Source organism: Numenius arquata, chromosome 1, assembly GCF_964106895.1.
Source record: "Numenius arquata chromosome 1, bNumArq3.hap1.1, whole genome shotgun sequence".
NCBI classification, from domain to species: Eukaryota; Metazoa; Chordata; class Aves; order Charadriiformes; family Scolopacidae; genus Numenius; species Numenius arquata.
Genome location: NC_133576.1, coordinates 69,930,521 through 69,949,426, shown reverse-complemented (window position 1 = coordinate 69,949,426; position 18,906 = coordinate 69,930,521). Strand labels below are relative to the sequence as shown.

Genomic DNA, 18,906 nt, shown 5'->3' with positions numbered 1-18,906 from the left:
CTCCTTAGCAAGTTTTGGTGGGTTTTTTTTTTTTACAAAAGTACCATTCAGAAATGGAGATATTAGTTGTTCTGTGCAAATATTGAACTCTGGTGACACCTAAGTCTGAAGACTTGGTGCAGTGGTGACCATCTGACACCCAGCTATTGTAGACCTTGGGAAAGAAGAGTAAGCTGTATATACAGTTCCTTTGCTCTCTTCTGTTCAAAGGCAGGAGCAACTGTATCAAAGACACTCCTGGTATGTTTGGGTGTTTAAAACTATATTTCCTGCCAAGTTTCAAATTCCATCACTGAAATATAAAGAAGCTAAGACTTTTCTGCAAATATTTTTTTTGTTCCATAGAAGTCTGCCAGAACTTTCAATGCATAAATTAGCTTCCTGTAGAAAAACCATGGAGGTGTTGATATTACTAAAAAGTCAAAAGTTTACTAAAGATTTGATTTTGTACAGTTAATTAAACAAGTGGAACTAAGTGTCTTGGTATGTGTATACTCTTCTAGTTTACTTAAGCTAATAAACATGATAAAGTATTTAAATTCAGTACAGTGTTTGCTATGTCTTAAACTGATGAATCATTAGGGCATTTGTGAAGTTTCACAGCTTCCATTTATACTTGTTATTAAAGACAAATTAGTATGGCTGTAAAATGCTTTTCTTATTTACACATGACTGCAGTTAAGACAGCAAATTCATAGTCACAACACAAAGTCACTTTCATAGCTGTTTCCTCCTTAGTGCTGTAAGAGTATATAAGCTTGAAAGAAATTATAAAAAAATAAGGCAGACATCTTTATGATCTTACCATAGTTGTGCTATTATTAAAATGTAAGCTATTATAGGTGTTGCCTTATAAGTACCTGCATTTCTTCTCCACAGGAAAACCAGTAGCTGTTACTAGTAACAGAGGTGCAGGAAAGGCACCACTGCGCCCTGGTGCAAACCCCCAGCTTGAACAGCAATATTACCAGAATAAGCTATTGAATGGCAAAGCAGGTACAGATAAGTCTGTCTGTTTGTCTATATGTTTTTAACTTTGTTATTGAAGACATTTTCCATAAAATTATTAATAATGTGCATGGCAGATAAATTTGGTTTTTTTCATGCGGGCAATTTCAGGAAAGAAATAGCTTTGGAAAACACGGTGCTCTGTGGCCTCAGTAGTAACATGAGTATGACTTCCTGTTAGTTAGATTTGCTCGGTATGAGTGAATTAATTTAGAGTAATTTTAGGTTTTACTCACTTTCATTGGAGTATAAGATATAATGTTAAGTAATTTTTTTAAAGTAAGAAATAAATACAGATTGTCCAGGATCACATCCATTCTGAGTAAGTCTATTATAGAGAAGAAGATACGAAATAAATTTTAAAATGCTACTAAATTTTTTTTTACTATAAAATGACAGCACATAAATGACAGCACATGGCTAGTGAGAAACTGATTGTTCAGAGTTGGCTTTTGAATTGCATGTGTACAGTATCTGTGTACAATGAGTTAATTTGGGTGATCCTTAGAGCATTTTAGGTTTCTGGAAAGTCTGTGCAACTTCCATGAGTTCTGTCTCTCCAGTACTTTGTTTCCTCAAAACAAGGGCATCTGTCGTAGTTTGAGAATTCCTTACTTGCCTGCAGTAATTCAGAAATTTGTTACTTTCTGTGTCTTCAAGTAGTAGTATACTAATGTAAACAAAACCTCATTTTATTACCAAGTTTTATCATTACTATACTGCCTGAACTGCATTTAGTATGAGAAATTATATTGCTAACATTGGCGACTTGTTTCTCTTTTTTTCTCCAACAATCTGTTTAATCAGCTTGAAACTTGGTTTTTACAAGGTTGGTAAAAAATGGATATACAAGGGGCAGCTGCTATTCCATTTCAGTTTAGATTTACAAGTGGAGTTTCTCCTTTGTCCCTTGCATATGCACTTTTTACCAGCCTTGTGGTAGCAAGTACTATGGTTGTAAAGTTTTCACCTCAGTGAGGTACAAGAGCTAGAAAAAGACAGGTTGTTCTTCCATGGTTGTTTCTGAAATGTTAGTACTTTATGAAAAAAACAGACAAACCTCTAATAAATTCTGCCATTTTTCAAAGACAATTGGAGACAAGGTATTACAGGAATTAATGCTATTTTATTTTTAATTTTGCTGTAGTTTAAGAACCCTTCAAAACCAAGATAGAATATGTTTGTGAAACCTACTGGCCTTTAACGTTTTAAGGACTTTTCAGGATGCTCCAGACTTAGCTTCTGCTGTGTTGTATGCAGTGTCATGTAGAAGTGCGTTACAAGGATAGCTGTGGCTTTTATGGAGTTGGATTTTCTGTAGTATAGCTTGTGTAGGAACTAATTATTGGTAGTTCAGTTTTGCACAGTGACTTCATAACTTTTATTAGGACCTCACACTGAATAAAGGTGGGACTTCATACAATCAAGAGATGTTTGGAGAGTGAGGCAGTTAAATTACAGAAGTTTAGTTAATATCTAGCATGTTCTTTGCGACTCACAAATTCAGTAGTATGTCTTCTACTGTATTTATTGCTTAAGGGGACAGCAGATTTCAGCCTTATTGTATAACAAACTCAGTTTCTTACTGCAGCAACTTTTTCTGGATACCCTTACATTCATTTCTTTAACTTCAGCATCCAGTCTCACTGGCTTGCACGCAGGCAGGCAGCTAGCTCTTTCTTTCTTGATACTTAATCTGACTGTGCAACCTATTGTTTTGGTGAAAGGATTTTTTCCTAACACTCTTTTTATAGTCTATCTCATTAGCTGCAGTTCAATATTTATTTTTTTTTTAGTCTCTTTATTTTTATCTCCGTGTACAATGTTTTTATCACTACAAAATATAACCTGTTGTTTCTGCTTTTCTTCTCATAAGTACATGGCTTCTCTTCCTTTTGGGGAAAAGAAATTATGGTTAGTTATGATCTTAGATGAAAAGATGGAATTGCAGGTTAGGCTTTTCTAACATCACAATGTCTTAGAAAGTGTATGTGAAACACTTCACAGCATGTGTTTAATTGTGCCATGCCAGAGGTAAATATGGTCCAGTAGGCACATGTATCACATGGAAAAGTACTTTTTCTAAAATATCAAAAATACAGAATGCTAAATTATGCTGTTAAACATATACAATTCTGTTTGGGGACATGTTATATAAATGAAATAAAAGGTAGTTGGGACCAACTTTGAACATGAGCACATTTTTACATCCATGCTTCAATGTGGAACCCACTTCATTTTTTGATGCTTCATGCTTTCCAGGCTGTTCTCTGATTTTGACTTCTCCAGGTCTTGCTTATTAGAAAAAGTGTTCCAAATTAAACAAAACCAAAACCAAACAAAACTAAAAATAAACAAAACCAAACCCTTATGAAACACTTTTGACCAAATACTGAATTCTGCTGCTTCAGGTACTTCTTTTGTTGCAAATTAGTTCTTTAGTGATACTGGTTCCTGCCTTTGATCTCCATTGCTAGACAAATACCTAGTGTCAATAGAATCTTGAATCTTTTATGGAATACTTCCTTTTTCTTGTTTGAATTCATCCAAAAATGTGTAACACTTAAATTTAAAAACTTGCTATCATTCTCACCCTAAATCTCCAAGTTGGAGATAGCCTTTCCAGGTAGTAGAAATTACTTCTCTACATACATGCCATCTTTAACATTCATGTTCTAAAGATAGAAGATTAACATTAATCAGGATTCATAGTTTGGGGTCTCTTTTCCATGGCCAGGATGCCCAAGTTGTGAATGTTTTTTAGGCTTCCTTTCCCTCAACCCTAGTGTCTCCCTTTTTTCATTCTAAAGAGCAGCAGATTTTAACCATCATATTAGTCACAGATTTATTCTCAGCGATTTCTTTTTCACAGACTTGGGTCCTGGCCTCTGATTTCTCCATCCGTTGCTCCACATTCACCATGTGCCTGTCTAGTTTCCCAGCTTTTGATGAGAGGTTCTCTACCTTGCCTTCCATTGAGGACAATGTGTTCTGCATTGCCCTGAATTTCACATGAAGTGACTCCATCAGCTCATGGGGGGATCTGCTCTGCTGCGATGTGGAAAAAGTCGACGAGTCCAATGAAGATAGACAAGATGACAGCATCATCTCAGGCCAGGGCACAGGAAGGCATGGACTAAAGAAATTGTTCTTGTCATTCTTATCTTTATTTGGGGCATAATTTTGCTCTAATTTTCAGTTGCAGACATCTTAGGTAACTTACTGAGCTCATCATACATTAAAATATTTAAGACACAAAAAGGTGCACAAATTTAGCAGAAATTCTGAAAAAAAAGCAGTTTTTCACATGAGTCAGGCTTTACCCCTGCTGTCTCCACTCACTCATTACAATGCTTTCTCTGGTCTGATGTGTGCACATAGCACCACGTTTCCTTTCAGTCAAATTGTCAGTGTGTAAGTTGGTAGTACCATGAAATATTATTAGGTGTTCTGGCACTCTGAAGAAAACTCCCTGTTTATTATATTGCAGAGGTGTATGGTATTAAATATGCTATAGTAAAGAAAAAGAACTGTAACATACATATTTGATTTCATTTTAAGTAAATAGAAGCTTTTTGTCTTTATGATAGCTTGTTGGATTGATTCTGATGGGGATTTCGGGAGGGCATAGTAGTTTTTGCATCTACCATTTTTTTCAGGCTGATCTATATGTACCTTTCAAGGTTTACATACAGGGAAAACCCAAATAGAAAGGAATAGAAAATGCTTTAGATGATTCCAGTATTTCATGTCATGAAATTCTGCTCTAGTACCTAGTATGCACTGGGCCTGGAGGACTCTAAAATTTATGTAAGAGCGTGCAATAAAGTTCTATAGGCTTAGGGAAGGTCTGTCTCATTTTAAGTCTGGGGCTGCAGTATTTATAATTGTACCATTTTTGATCCAAGATAAATTTATGGTAATACGTGACAGAAGTTGACATATCGTAGTAAGAATTATTTGGAAGTTACAGCAAGTAACAAAGCAGCGAGTTTTGTCAATTAATATCCCCATAAGAGCATTAAAGGAAATATAAGTTTCTAGCTAGCATTTTCTAATTTGAGCTAATTAGCATTCTGTTTATTTGACTTCTTGAAAATCACTTTGTGGTATCTAGATTGTTAGAAAAATAATTTTAAGTCAGAGACTGTAAGAATGATAAAAAGTGGGTTTGTATTCTGAATTTAATTTCTGTGTTCAGGTGGTAGTTGTGCTTTTTATAAAAAGGAATGTAGCTAAGTGTCTTGTTCAGCCAAGCGGTTCATAAATTTTTGAGTGGCTTGCATTTGTTTGCAGGATATGGTTGGAGCAGTTAGCCTCAAGTGTTTGATCATTTTTATTGTCATTAAAGCTATGGTGTCTGTATTCTGTAGTCACCAACAAGCTGTTGTCAATTTGGGAGGAAATAGAATTTTTCTGTAGATTAATAATTCTTCTCAGTAGTATATACAGACCTATCTGCAGAGAGAGATGGCTATATGTGGGGGGTCTGGTTTGGTTTTTTTTTTCTGGACCATGTTATGAGTCAATATAGTATTAAGAACGTCTTCATCAACAGGTAGCAGTATAGAAATTGTACAAAATAAAATTCATAATTTTTATTATATTTGCGTTTATTCTGTTGAACTCTTAAAAAAAATAACATAAAAACAAAAATTATTTTCCAAGCAGAAATTAGAGTTCCTGATAAGATGGACTCATCAGCCTGGGAGCATCCGGATTCCACACGTGTGAATGGAGCTGACTTCGATCTCACTGTTCTGTCCATGGCTGAAATAGCTTCTTGTAGTTATGAAGCCAGGTAAAAGTTACCTACAGTGTTGCTTGAAAATCTCATACCCATAGGCATAAAATGTCCAAAAGTAGCAGTTGTTAAGTCAGTTTCTTTAAATTTATCTAGACAGTTCTTTTTTTATGTTTTCAAAAGTTGTAATTGTTAGAATTTAACACAAGATCTTCCCTATAGATGCTGCTTTTATGGAATTAAGAACACTTTTTTACTGAAGGTTTTAGTTAAAATCAGACAGTAAGTGTGATTACTAAACTTAGAACCATTTCTTGCGCTGATTATGTTGAGCATCCCCAGTAACATAGCTAAAAATGTTCAGAATATGAAACAACTTGTTATAAATATAAGCACAGGGTTGGAAATACAATTTTCTTCCCTGATGGAAATTATATTTTCATTGGAACCTTTCTCAAGCATGCTAGGATAGGCAGGCTTATATTTGTATCTTAAAAGTTAATTTATTACGGGTACATAATTCTGTAAGCTTGCACAGTGGAATGTAAGACCTTAGTCACTGTAGTATATGTGTATTTTAATTTGAAACAGAAGATAGCACGTAGTGCTTTGTGGAGATTTTGTCTTAAGCATGTTCCTAAAGGCAGGCTATCCATGCTGCATGCCTCAATATTATACAGCTAATTCAAATACTCTATTTGCAGTATGTTTCTTACCTATTACATTGCTAACAGTTGGAGTGAATTCCTTTTTATTGATAATTCTTTTTTGTGGGAAAAGACAAATACTTCATTTGGAAATACCCCATATTAATTTGTGGGAAACTTGGTACTGTGTTTATTTGGTGTTTTTTCATTATTTAATTTTAGACAAATCGGCATAAAGAATGGAATGTTTTTTGGCCAAGCAAAAAAGTTGTGTCCAAATCTTCAAGCAGTGTCGTATGATTTTGATGCGTACAAAGAAGTTGCACGGACAGTATATGAAATATTAGCAAGGTAACGTGCTGTTTGTTTATGTGATCTTTCATGGTAAGGTTATCAAGCATATTTATTTGGCACAGCTAAATGCCACTATGCAATTTTATTATTTTCATTTCCATGTTACTGTTAAGCTTCAATAAAGCCATTCCTACCTGAGATCTTCCTTTTGTAGTATTTTTGTTATTTTGAGCACTGTGCTGCTTCTGAGCATTCTGTTCTCTTGAAGTCAAATCCTGTAAACAGTAAACATTTGACTTCTAAAGGAGCAATTTTTAAACTTTTTACTGATTACACTATGAGAAGCAGATCCCTGCTTAGTAGTGAGATTCTTCGAAGAGGTCTTTTTGAGTAACTTAAGAATGGATTATTTGTGTAACATCTATTAGAAACTACTTTCTGGTTTAAAATGCACTTGGACAAAACTGGAAATTTGTTACTGTCAATGAAAAAGAAGTATTCAGCTCCTTCAGTTCTTTTATAATCATGATGCATGTTGAAATTAGTCCTACACTAGTAATGTTACTGTAACTTGCTGGTTTAGCATTTTTAATATGTGTTGTGTGATACAAAATAAGCAGGGAAATGCCACCACAAAAGGAAGACTTTATTTGCTACATATTTGTTTTAACAGATGGTGAGCTGTTGCTGGTGTTTCACCTCCTTTACTTTGTGTTGATAGCTATACTCATAACATCGAAGCAGTCAGTTGTGATGAAGCACTAGTAGATATCACTGAAATCCTTACAGAGACCAGATTGACTCCTGATGAACTTGCAAATGCTATCCGCACCGAAATCAAAGCCCAAACTAAATGCACTGCTTCAGTTGGGATGGGTAAGTATCTTATTTCATTTCTGTTTACAAGCAGTGCTTGCTATTGTTAGGTGTATCAAAACTGTGTAAGATACTAAAAATCTAAGTGCTTGTGCGATATGGAATCTTTTACATTAAATAAGTGTAAACAGAAATGTTAGAAAATTTTAATCGGTGGAAAACTTTAAGCAAAAATTGCTTCTCCTTTGTTATCTGATCAGTATGCTAAAATTCCATCTATGATATTCTTACATTCATTTTTATGAAATGCTAAGATATTTTTCCAGTGAACTGAAAAATGAGCACAGATTCTGTTCCTTATTGGAGATAGCAGTAAGATTTTACAGGATAGCATAATTTAGGATAATTATTAGAAGGTATTGAAAGGAAAGATTTGTGTGATTTGTAGTAGGTATTGTATATGAAATCACACATCTGAAAAGAGTTCCTTGATTTCTTTTCATGTATCCTCTTCCTTTCTCCTTTGTTTTTGTCCCTAATTAGTACTACAGTTCAGTATTTGTAAATAAATATACTGAGTTTATATGTGTATGAAATCCACTTTTGAGACAAGCTGAAATCCATTACTGTAAGCAGAATTCTTCCTTTATTTCTTATGATATCATAGTACAGAGACTGTAATTCCCTGGATTCCTGTTTGTGTCTTGTTTTGACTTGAAACACATTTGTAATCTCTTTTATATGCTTATTTAGTGTGTTTGTTTTTTCTGTAGAAAAAGTGGAATTAGTTTTTAAAGCATTATTTTCTAATCTGATATCATAGTTCTGTTACTGATTGAAAGAGACAAATACCTATGAGCAATTTTTTTTTCGCTAATAATCAGCTTGTGTGAGATAATTGGAAAATAGTTTTGGTATCCTTTCTAGAAATTCATGTGGTAGGTACATGACAAGGACTTTGTCTCTTCACTCATAATTCATCATTAAGTAAATAAATCAGAGGAAACAATTGTACTATTACATGAATGTAGAGACCTTATTTCAAAAACATGGTCTGCCAGAAACATGAATCTTGTGTAAGTGATTTATATGCTGCCCAATGGGAAAGTTGTACTAGTATAATAAAATGTGAATTTGAATAGATACTGTTATACTATTGAGATCTCCTCTCAACCCTATGTCTGATTAGAGATAAATTAAAGAAGGACATGCTTATGCCAGTTGAATAAATTTAATTTTTACCGTAGAGATTTTAGTGGCTAAACTAAACTGATTTAAACAATGGTAGTGAAAGATTAAACACTCATCTATAAACATCCTGCATCTTGGTTTCTCATTTGTTAAGTGAGTATTAGTTTTTTCCTACTTTACTTCAGTGTTATGGTAATAACACATTGCACAAGGTAAATCACTGACATTTCATGGTATTAAAGGCTATGTTGGTATGTTTGATAGCTAAGAGGATCAGAACTGTGTTCAGTACTGTATAGACAAAACATGGATCCCCACAGTTAAACAGGAAATTGAATGAGGAATCTATCAGTAATTGTTTCATCAATTTAACCTCTCAGGAGAAACAGTGGACGTAAAACTCTTACTGTTCTTCTTGACTAAAATTTTAGAATAGACAAAAAGAATGTGAACAAAGGTGAGAGGAGAAGAGCAATAATTGCGAGTTGTGAATTCCTCTGACCTTTTATTAGTTTGCCTTACCTTAGAATGGGGTGTTTGAGTGGCAATAATGAATGTGTTTGGGTATCTTCTCAGAGATCTTATTGACTGGACATGAATAAGCCTATAAACAGGGAATAAAAATGATGAAATAGGTCTTGTTCCCACCACACTTTATAAGCGCATATAATAATTTAATATAGTCAATGGGGTTTTTTTAGTGACTACTGAGGCCGAAATATTAGCTTAATTCCAGTAGTTCACATATAATATACTTGATAGAATTGTCACGTATGTATTATTCACATTGACCACAGTGGATTTTTTGAAGTTCTGCAGTGTTAAAATATTACACTTCTAAATTTTTTAGCCATTTGCCTTAACTGTTTATCTCTACCTCTGCATTTGTAGAACATAACAAGGACAAATAAATTCAGTGTTCTTAGTGAAGTGTCCTGCACTTATTTGATGGTTGTTTTGGGATTTTGGTGGGGTTTTTGTTTGGTTGGTTACCACTACAGCTACACTGCTGTAAAAGATAAAGAATTTGACTGTACTTTCTGCATTTTTTCCTTGACTGTTGAACTGTGGCATTCTACTTGAGAAGACACAGACCCAAGTTACCACAGACATACTTTAATTTATTGTTTTTACAGGTTCCAATATTCTGCTGGCCAGAATGGCAACTCGTAAAGCAAAACCAGATGGGCAGTATCACTTAAAACCTGAAGAAGTGGATGATTTTATCAGAGGGCAACTTGTTACCAGTCTTCCAGGTACTGCTTTTTTTCAGAGGACATTTTGCTCCTCATACTAAAAGTTACAGCTACAAATCTGTGTTCTGGATCAAACAAGATTAGATTATAATCCATCATTATGATCTGAAAGAAGAAGATACACTGATTTCTGAAAATTTCTGAGAATAATTTATGGGACCTTTTTTTATCATGGAGAAGCATCTTTTTTAGTAAAAGAATTTTACAGATTCACACAGCATGATCTATGGAAGAAGCTCAGAGTTTAGTATGTTAGGCGACCGTATATTCTTTAATAAAATTATTTAGATGAGTCATTTCAAGTGAATGCTAACTTGCTGTATTATAATGAATGTAATAAAATGAGTAACGTTAGGTACTTGCCAGTGAGAGAGGCAGGGTTTGCTTAGAACTATTTTTTGCGTAAGGATCTTTAATTAATGGTATACTGCAAACTGTGACAGAATGTGTTGATTCTTTTCAAGAAGAACAGCAGCTTTGTCAAATTCCAACTGGTTTTTGCCTAGTTGTCTGAGGAAATTATTGTGACGATTATGATTTATAATTTTCAAGTATGACAGTACTAATAATTTTATGAACTGTTTGGCAGTTTCAACCAAATCTTTCTGAGAGATAGAAGTTCTAAAAGCATAATATTTCCACGTTTTTGTGAAAAATGATAGCTTGACAGAGGAGGGTGATCCAAAAGAGTACACCCTGTAAGGGACAGGTAGGCAAAATTTAACTATTGTGCATTTTGGCAGTTGTTCCCAGTCATCATATGTGTAGCCACAGTACATAGGTTTTGTCCTGCATTCCTTGGTCAAATAGGAGATAGAAGGGTATTTCAGTAAGGGAGAACTGGAACAATTGAGTGGGATGCCTGTGACAGAGGAGAGCTAAGAGAAAGCTCGAGGTGAGGAAAGAAGCATTTCTGGCCACAGGTTTTAGGGACGTTCTTCAAGGAATAGCAGAATTCACAGAATCACGTGGGGTTGGAAGGGACCTCTGGAGATCATCTAGTCCAACCCCCCTGCCAAAGCAGGCCCTCCTAGAGCAGGTTGCACAGGAACTTGTCCAGGAAGGTTTTGAATGTCTCCAGAGGAGACTCCACCACTTCTCTGGGCAGCCTATACCAGTGCTCTGCCACCCTCAAAGTAAAGAAGTTCCTCCTCATGTTTAGATGGAACTTCTTATGTTCAAGTTTGTGCCCATTTTCTCTTGTCCTGTCACTGGGCACCACTGAGAAAAGACCGGCCCCATCCTCTTGACACCCTCCCTTTAAGTATTTATAAGCACTGATCAGATCCCCCCTCAGCCTTCTCTTCTCCAGACTAAAAAGACTCAAGTCCCTCAGCCTCTCCTCGTAAGGGAGATGCTCCAGGCCCCTCATCGTCTTTGTAGCCCTTTGCTGTACCCTCTCCAGCAGTTCCCTGTACTTCTTGAACTGCAGAGCCCAGAACTGGACACAGTACTCCACATGGGGCCTCATCAGGGCAAAGTAGAGGCGCAGGATAACCTCTCCCAACCTGCTGGCCACACTCTTCTTGATGCACCCTAGGATGCCATTGGCCTTCTTGGCCCCAAGGGCACATTGTCAGCTCATGGTCATCCTGTTGTCCACCAGGACTCCTGGGTCTTTCTCCTCAGAGGTGCTCTCCAGCGGGTCAGCCCCCAACCTGTACTGGTGCATGGGGTTATTTCTCCCCAGGTGCAGCACCCTACACTTGCCTTTATTGAAGTTCATCAGGTTCCTCTCTGCCCAGCTCTCCAGCTTGTCCAGGTCTCACAGAATCACAGAATTTTCTTGGTTGGAAGGGACCTTTGAGATCATCGAGTCTAACCAACAAAAAAAACCAAACCAAAAAAAAAAAACACACAACACCAAAACCAAACCAAAACAAACACCCTTTGAGTATTTTAAAGTTTTCAGATTTCTCTTGCATGTTCATAGTAAAACACTCGTTAGTGTTTGTGTCAATAATACCACCTAGACAAAGAAACAGATTATGAAAGATAGAAGCTGATTACCTGAGATCTCTAATTTTTGCTGACTTTGGTGTAGTGTAAACTCATAGGACTAATATTTTTCAGAAGTAACAGGCCACCTCTCCAAAACCCAGAAATATACTTAAGTTTATCACACTTATGGTATGTGCTGTTGCCGTGGATACCTATAATTTCCAGTGCTTGGTAATTCAAAGCACAAGTGACACAGGTATGCTATCACTTCTACTTGAAAGCAGTGGAACAGTAGTCAAAATATTTGTTGGTTTCCTTTTAGATTAAATCACTTGTATCTGATTGCAAAACATATTACATGTTGTACACTCTTCTTGGGCTGAGTGTTGTGGTGTTCAGAGCTATATGCTCTGTAACAGGCAGTACCTTGTCAAGAAGATTTGCAATGTCATTCACATTTTACCCAGAAATAAAGAAACACTCTGCAGTATAACATCTTAAACTAAATATGTAATACCAATGAAGACAGCAAAAGTTTCTATTTGAACCATGTCTCATTGAGTGGAATTTATTTTTTATGCTGTATATTTATTTATGTATTTGATATGACCTCGTGTAGGTTTAAAAAGAGAAATTGTATTTGTTCAAAGTGTGACTGGGTCTGAGTTATGTAGAGTTAACAGAATTAATTGCTTTGTTGTTAGGAGTTGGCAGGACAATGGAATCTAAGCTGGCTTCTTTGGGAATTAAAACCTGTGGAGATCTGCAATGTGCTTCAATGTCAAAACTGCAAAAAGAATTTGGTCCAAAAACAGGACAAATGCTCTACAGATTTTGTCGTGGGTTGGATGATCGACCTGTTCGTACAGAAAAAGAAAGAAAATCTGTTTCAGCAGAAATCAACTATGGAATAAGATTTACACAGGTAAATTAAAACTTAATTTTCTGCCGGGACTTCTTTCAGCTATAGAAGGATCTTCTCATATTCTGATTATTTTCACTTACACTTTGATCTGTTAGAGCACCATCTTAGCCACCAAATAGAAATGAGGAAAATGAGGAAGTAGGAGCCCAAACGATAAAATGGGAGGAGAGACTGCAAAAGTATTGGACTGAAAAGAAGCTTGCACAAAATTAGCTGGCTATTCTGCATTTGTTATACAAGTCTGGTACAGAAAAAGAGAAGTGCAATAGGTTTGTCAGCACCTAGCATTCTCTTTCATTTAAATGCTGATTATTCAAAGATGGCAGTGCCTGAAACCATCACCAGGTGCTCCAGTGCAACATTTTTATTAGACTTATTTCAAATATTATAGGGGTAGAGTGTTGTTGATAAAATTGTATTAAAAGATAACTCGGCTCTTTGTTGAGAACTTAAGCGTTTGTAGAAATTGTTGAAAAATGAGGTTGGGAGAGACCACATGATGTTGTATAGTCCAGCCTTTTGCTCAAAGCAGAGGAAGCTATGAGATCAGACCAGTTGCTCAGGACTTTATCCAGTCAGGCGTTGGAGACCTCCAAGAACAAAGACTGCACAAATTCTCTGAGCAACCTCTTCCACTGCTTGAGTTCACTCACGGTGAAAAAGATCTTCCTTACAAGCTCTACGCTCTTCATCTTCTAGGTGTGTGCTTAAAGTTTGACTTGCAACTCTGTGTTGGTGTTTCTAAATACTTTTTGAGTTTTTTAAGACTTATTTCCAAAAGGACTTAGTATTTCCTACTTATTTCAGCATTAGGATGGGAATCTACCATCTCACCTAACTTCAGCAACCTACAATGTAAACAAAACACTTGAAGTTAAATAAGACAGTTGCCTGTGAGTCAGCTTGCTCTTTTCAGTTTACAAAATCTGGATTGCGTTAACCCTTAATGATTTACCTTAGATATTTGAAAACTACTAATTATCTAAACATGTTGTTGATTTTCCCCTTCAGCCTAAGGAAGCAGAAGCTTTCCTTCTTAGCCTTTCAGAAGAAATCCAACGTAGACTTGAAGCTGCTGGTATGAAGGGAAAACGATTGACCCTTAAAATTATGGTCAGAAAGGCTGGGGCACCAGTGGAGCCTGCAAAATATGGAGGTCATGGAATCTGTGATAATATCGCCAGGTAACTATGCATGGAAAAAAGAATGGTCTGTTGTAGGCATGAGCACACTTCTGCAGGATGTTGGGCACCAAAACTTTCAGGAAGACAGGACAGAAATTTTAAAGTGCTTAGTACCTCTGTGTCTACTTATCAAACCTGCACCAAAATCAGAAGTAGAATATTATCAGAAGTCCTCTGTGTTTGGGTTGTATGTATGTGGTCTTTTGGTCATCAGCATGGAATGTAAATCCTCCAATGATAAAAAACACAGCATATTGGGGGAAGAAAGAAGGAAGAGACTAAGGTGTCCAAATAAGATAGAGAGAACAATTTTACCAGTCGTCTTTTGCTTTTGAGTTTCTTCAAAGAGAAAAATTGGGGGAAAAAGAAAATATATCAGAAGTTGAAAAGTTTTTGGGCATAGAAGAAACAATTCATAGTTTTCAGAGGAAGCAGGAATGGGAAAGAAGAAATCTGACTCCACAAGTTCATTCTTTGTGGTTTGAAATTGCTTTCTTGAGAGAATGTACTCTTATGTGTCTGTAGATGCTACTTAAAAATTAAAATGATTTAGTGAAATATTTTCAATGAATTACTGTGACTATCCATTTCTCTTGGTAGGGATGTACATTTTTTTTTCTCTTCTTCCTTTTTAACTTTAATAATCTGTAGCTTAAGGTTGCCCTAAATTTGGTAATAGTCTCATGAAATACTAGGTAATAAAGGCATTTGATCTTTTATAGGGTTTGTCTTCAAACAATAATACATATGTACATGTATATTGTTGGTATACATTTCTCCAGCTTGCTCAATATTGGAACTGGTTTTCCGTTTGCAGTACTTGTAGAACACATTTTTACATCCTGCACTATGATATGCATGCAGCAGCATTTTCATTTCTTTCAGTGAGTTGAAATGTTCTGCTGCTGCAAACTGTTTCCTCTTCCTGAGCTGTGTAGTGTTGTGTACTTTATTTTTGCTCGAGGGGCTTTCTGCTGTTCCTTGATGGATTGTTGATCACATGCTGATTGTGACAGTTGGAGTCAGTTCTCAAAGAAAATTGCCTTTGTACTTGTCAAGAAGCATGTCTGATCAGTACCATTCTCCTACAAGTCTAGAGCGCATGGGGACTAGAGCAGTAGTTGCAGAATTACTTGCTACAAAACAGTGAGAGGCCACTCAGGATTCTGAAGATTGAAGCTGGCATCAGACACCTTGGACTGCAGTTGTCCATGTTAGTACAGACAAGTTTCTTTGTCTTTCCTTACAAATCTGTTTCACCAGTAAGTCTGCAAAGAAGTTTTTTGGTCCTAGAAAAGACAGCGGAGATCTGAAATGGAGCTAAGAAAGTTGAATCTCAAAATCTCAAGATCAGAGACTGTGCCCCTTGTTTCAGCTGTTCAAGAAGACAGCTTGTTCTGTCTCTTGACCCATATAGTTGTGAGTTCCTCCTCAGAAGTGCCTTTGTTTTCTTGTGGATCATTATCAATGTAATAAATTCTCTTCTTGGTCTCACTGCAGCCCTGTTGATCTCATGGTGATGCTACCTGTGGTGGCTGCCCATCCCTGGTGAAATGGGATAACCCAATTAGTTTGCCCAGGTAGTCAGTTGATAGGTCACTGTCAAAGGAGTAGGACATTCAGCTTCCACAAGCAGTCCTGTTACTCTTACCCATTATTTATTTACGATTCTTCGTTTCCTGTTGTTCAACTTGATGATGTTGACTAAAGATTTTTTTTATCTCAAATTTATTTATATGCTTGCATACTGAAAACACAAGAATGAAATCTAGTCATAGAGCATCATGTAGTTATAAGCTATTTCATACAAGATGGTCTCAGAACCTTCTAAATACATGTTTATTCTTCAGGCAGACACTTCTGTGTCAAAGCAGTTGTTCTTAGGTAAAGGAATGATTCTGGCTTTCGTGTGAGAGTGCATTTGGCATTTACGGAGCTAAGTCTTTTCTACTTTTACCTCTATCTCAAGTTGTTGTAACAGATGACTCCCTCCTGAACCAAAGGGTCGTTTGCTCAGGGTGGCTGATAACTGAAGAGGTAGGGGTGTTCTTCCAGTGGGTTAGAGCTCAATGGTAGGACTTGCTTGCATAGGGTCTGTCTCATGCTTGTGAGCTTGTGACATACAATTCAGCAGTGTTAAAAACTGAAACTACAAAATTCGCCTTTCACTATCAGAAGCTTTATTTGCTCTAAACAGACACGCTTAAATCAAATTCAACTTCTGAGATGTTAATGGTATTTTTACTGCATAATTGATATCAAGTCCTGATAATACAGCATAGACCTTTGTAAAATATTGTTCTGAAATGGTGTGTACTTTTAGACCCATCCTGCCTTTCTCCCTAATATTTTGCATAGCTGCATCTTACTGGTGATACTGATCTTTTTCTTAAAAATGTTAACCTATAAGGCTCAGGGAGTCTTCAAATCACTCACAGCAGGAAGGCTTTTCCCTTTCATTTTGGCAGAACCATACCTTTCTGAGACCACTTCAGTGTTCATATTGGTTTCTGACAGATTCAAAAGAAGAGTTAAAGTTAAGGAGACACCATCAAAGTGTTTTGTAAGTTGTTAGGATGTCACCCTGTCAGAACACCAATGTGGAACTTCCTTTTGTCCATCAGAGTTAAAATGGCATCAGTTACCTCTGTGAAAAGACTACATCACTCACAACATTTGATTAGCCACCTGAAATTCTGTCCTTATCTGTCTCAAATGTGCCATTAGAGAATCGAGATCTACCGAGCACTGTTAGTGCCCTGCCAAGCTCTCAGGTGGCAATTTGTAAAACTCACAACCAGGTAATTTTGTGAGAGAGTTAGTGCAGAAAATTGCCTACAGTGTAAGATGTGGATTTGCAATGTTGCTTAAAGTTACTTACCATTAAGCCAAGTTATTTGTACGCACGCTCATGCCTGTATCTGCTTCCCCCTCAAAGTTCCTTCTGAAACTCTTGCTATAGACATTTGACAGAAGACAACTGAAATAATACTGAGCAAACTCTTTATGAACCATGCTTGAGTGAAGGATAGTGCATGAGTGCATTTCTATTAGTACTGTAAAGTGAAAAATTTTTGTATTGCTTCAGTAGATAGCATGTATGTTATATTTGACAAATTGATGTGTGGACCGCACACTGAGAATGTTCAATTAGTAAGTAATCTGGGTTTTTTCCTGTAGAACATGTGCAGTTCTAATTACCTTTAAAAAGAAACCACAGAACAAAAGAACAGTATTCAATTTCTGTATGCCAAGAAATTATGATCTGTCTGTTTTCTGAGGTCCTCTCTGGAATAAATGCAGGATTGTTGTTGTCTTTAGGATTTGTGAAACAGTTTCCTTTTTAACCATACTTTTTTATTCTTTGTCAGGACTGTGACTCTAGACCATGCAACAGACAGCGCAAAAGTAATTGGGAAAGAAACTCTGAACATGTTTCACACAATGAAACTGAACATATCAGATATGCGAGGGGTGAGTTAATGGGAAAACTGAAATTTTTTCTCTTAATCAATCTTCTTTGTGGTCTTTCATAAATTTTCAGTTCTCCAGGGTGGACAATAACCAAACTTAAGCAAAAGTGTAGATAATACAAAGCTTATGTAAATTAGGCTATGCAATCATATTAGGTTTTGCATGTTTACCTTTGAAAAACACAGCTACAAAGCCATAAATGTAAAAAAGGAGAATTTTATTGTGCTCTGGATTAATCCACAACTTAACCCAGCCTGAGGTAACAAAGTTAGACTGTATCTTTTACAGTTCTGTTAACACATGTAAATTTTATTTTGTCTTAGAATTTTTCTATAAAATTTTGCACAGTTACTAGTTAAGTAACTAATACAAATACTGTTTGTAACGTCAATCAAAGATACAGATCAGAGAAGTTTTTGCTCTAGACTGCAAGTCTTAGAGCGAGAAAAGTTGCCAGCCCATGGTTTGGCCTTTGTTTGAAGGTGAATTGCTGGCTCTTTTGAATCATGGTTTATTTTAGAACACTCTTGCTCATCTCAGTGGTTTTCTCATATCAATGTAAACCCATGATAAGACTATTTTGACATCAGCCATTTGTTACAATGGAGCGCAGACGCTTTCTAAAACAAAACTGCATTTATTGGTCATCTAGATATACAAGTAGGGTTTTGATTCACAATGTTGCCTTGCAAAGTCAGCTCCGTGGCTTAGATTTCTTCTTGAAGTTGGGAAAGTATCATCCTCTTCCTGTCTTTTTCTGGTTTCTTGTCTGTCTGTCTACTTTGCTGTCTTTCCTGACTTCTTACATTGTTCTATTTCACTTGATTTCTTTATCCCTTGTTTTAGAGAATTCTTCTTTAAAGTTAGTATTCCATGGGTGCTGCATATGTTGTTTTGCAAAACAGTGTACTACTTCTGACCAGGCTCTGTTCAGTTCTGGAATTGCCATTCAGTTCTAGATTATGTAATAAAGTGCAGATATATCCAGGGTGCCTTGGTAGTATTCCTTCCAACTGACTTTAGACACATCCAATGTCTATGTCTATATTGGAGCTAGTCCCCTTAAGTTTTGTTTGTACATGAGGTGAGTCATGCTCCAAAGTGTCCTTTTTCTCATAATACCTAGAAAATGTCCTAAAGTGATACCCTTAGCTGTTTGTGCCCACGCTTGGGCAGATGAATCCACTCACTTATGCCGTAGACTTAACACTTAAATGCTTATCCTAAAAGGCCAAAAAAACCAAGGCAAAGTTGTTGTACAGCACAGCAAACACAATATTCCAAAGGCTTCTTATAAGTTTTAGAACTCAAATCTAGAAATATTTCAAAGCAAAAAGATCAAAGTGCAAAGAAAAACTTTTTACAATAATGTCATAATAACCCATTAATTCCAACTAAAAAACTGTTAACACACAAAATCCTTGCT

The 18,906-nt window shown here is 36.2% G+C and overlaps 1 protein-coding gene across 1 annotated transcript in view; it reads left to right on the top strand.

Moving 5' to 3' along the window:
- REV1 (REV1 DNA directed polymerase) overlaps window positions 1-18,906 on the top strand; it is a 59,355-nt gene that overhangs the window by 27,120 nt on the left and 13,329 nt on the right. The window contains exons 8-15 of the mRNA XM_074168432.1: window positions 880-996; window positions 5,680-5,809; window positions 6,622-6,750; window positions 7,415-7,569; window positions 9,837-9,956; window positions 12,602-12,822; window positions 13,834-14,006; window positions 17,378-17,480. Coding sequence (XP_074024533.1) covers window positions 880-996; window positions 5,680-5,809; window positions 6,622-6,750; window positions 7,415-7,569; window positions 9,837-9,956; window positions 12,602-12,822; window positions 13,834-14,006; window positions 17,378-17,480 — 1,148 coding nt within the window. The remainder of the gene's footprint in view (window positions 1-879; window positions 997-5,679; window positions 5,810-6,621; window positions 6,751-7,414; window positions 7,570-9,836; window positions 9,957-12,601; window positions 12,823-13,833; window positions 14,007-17,377; window positions 17,481-18,906) is intronic.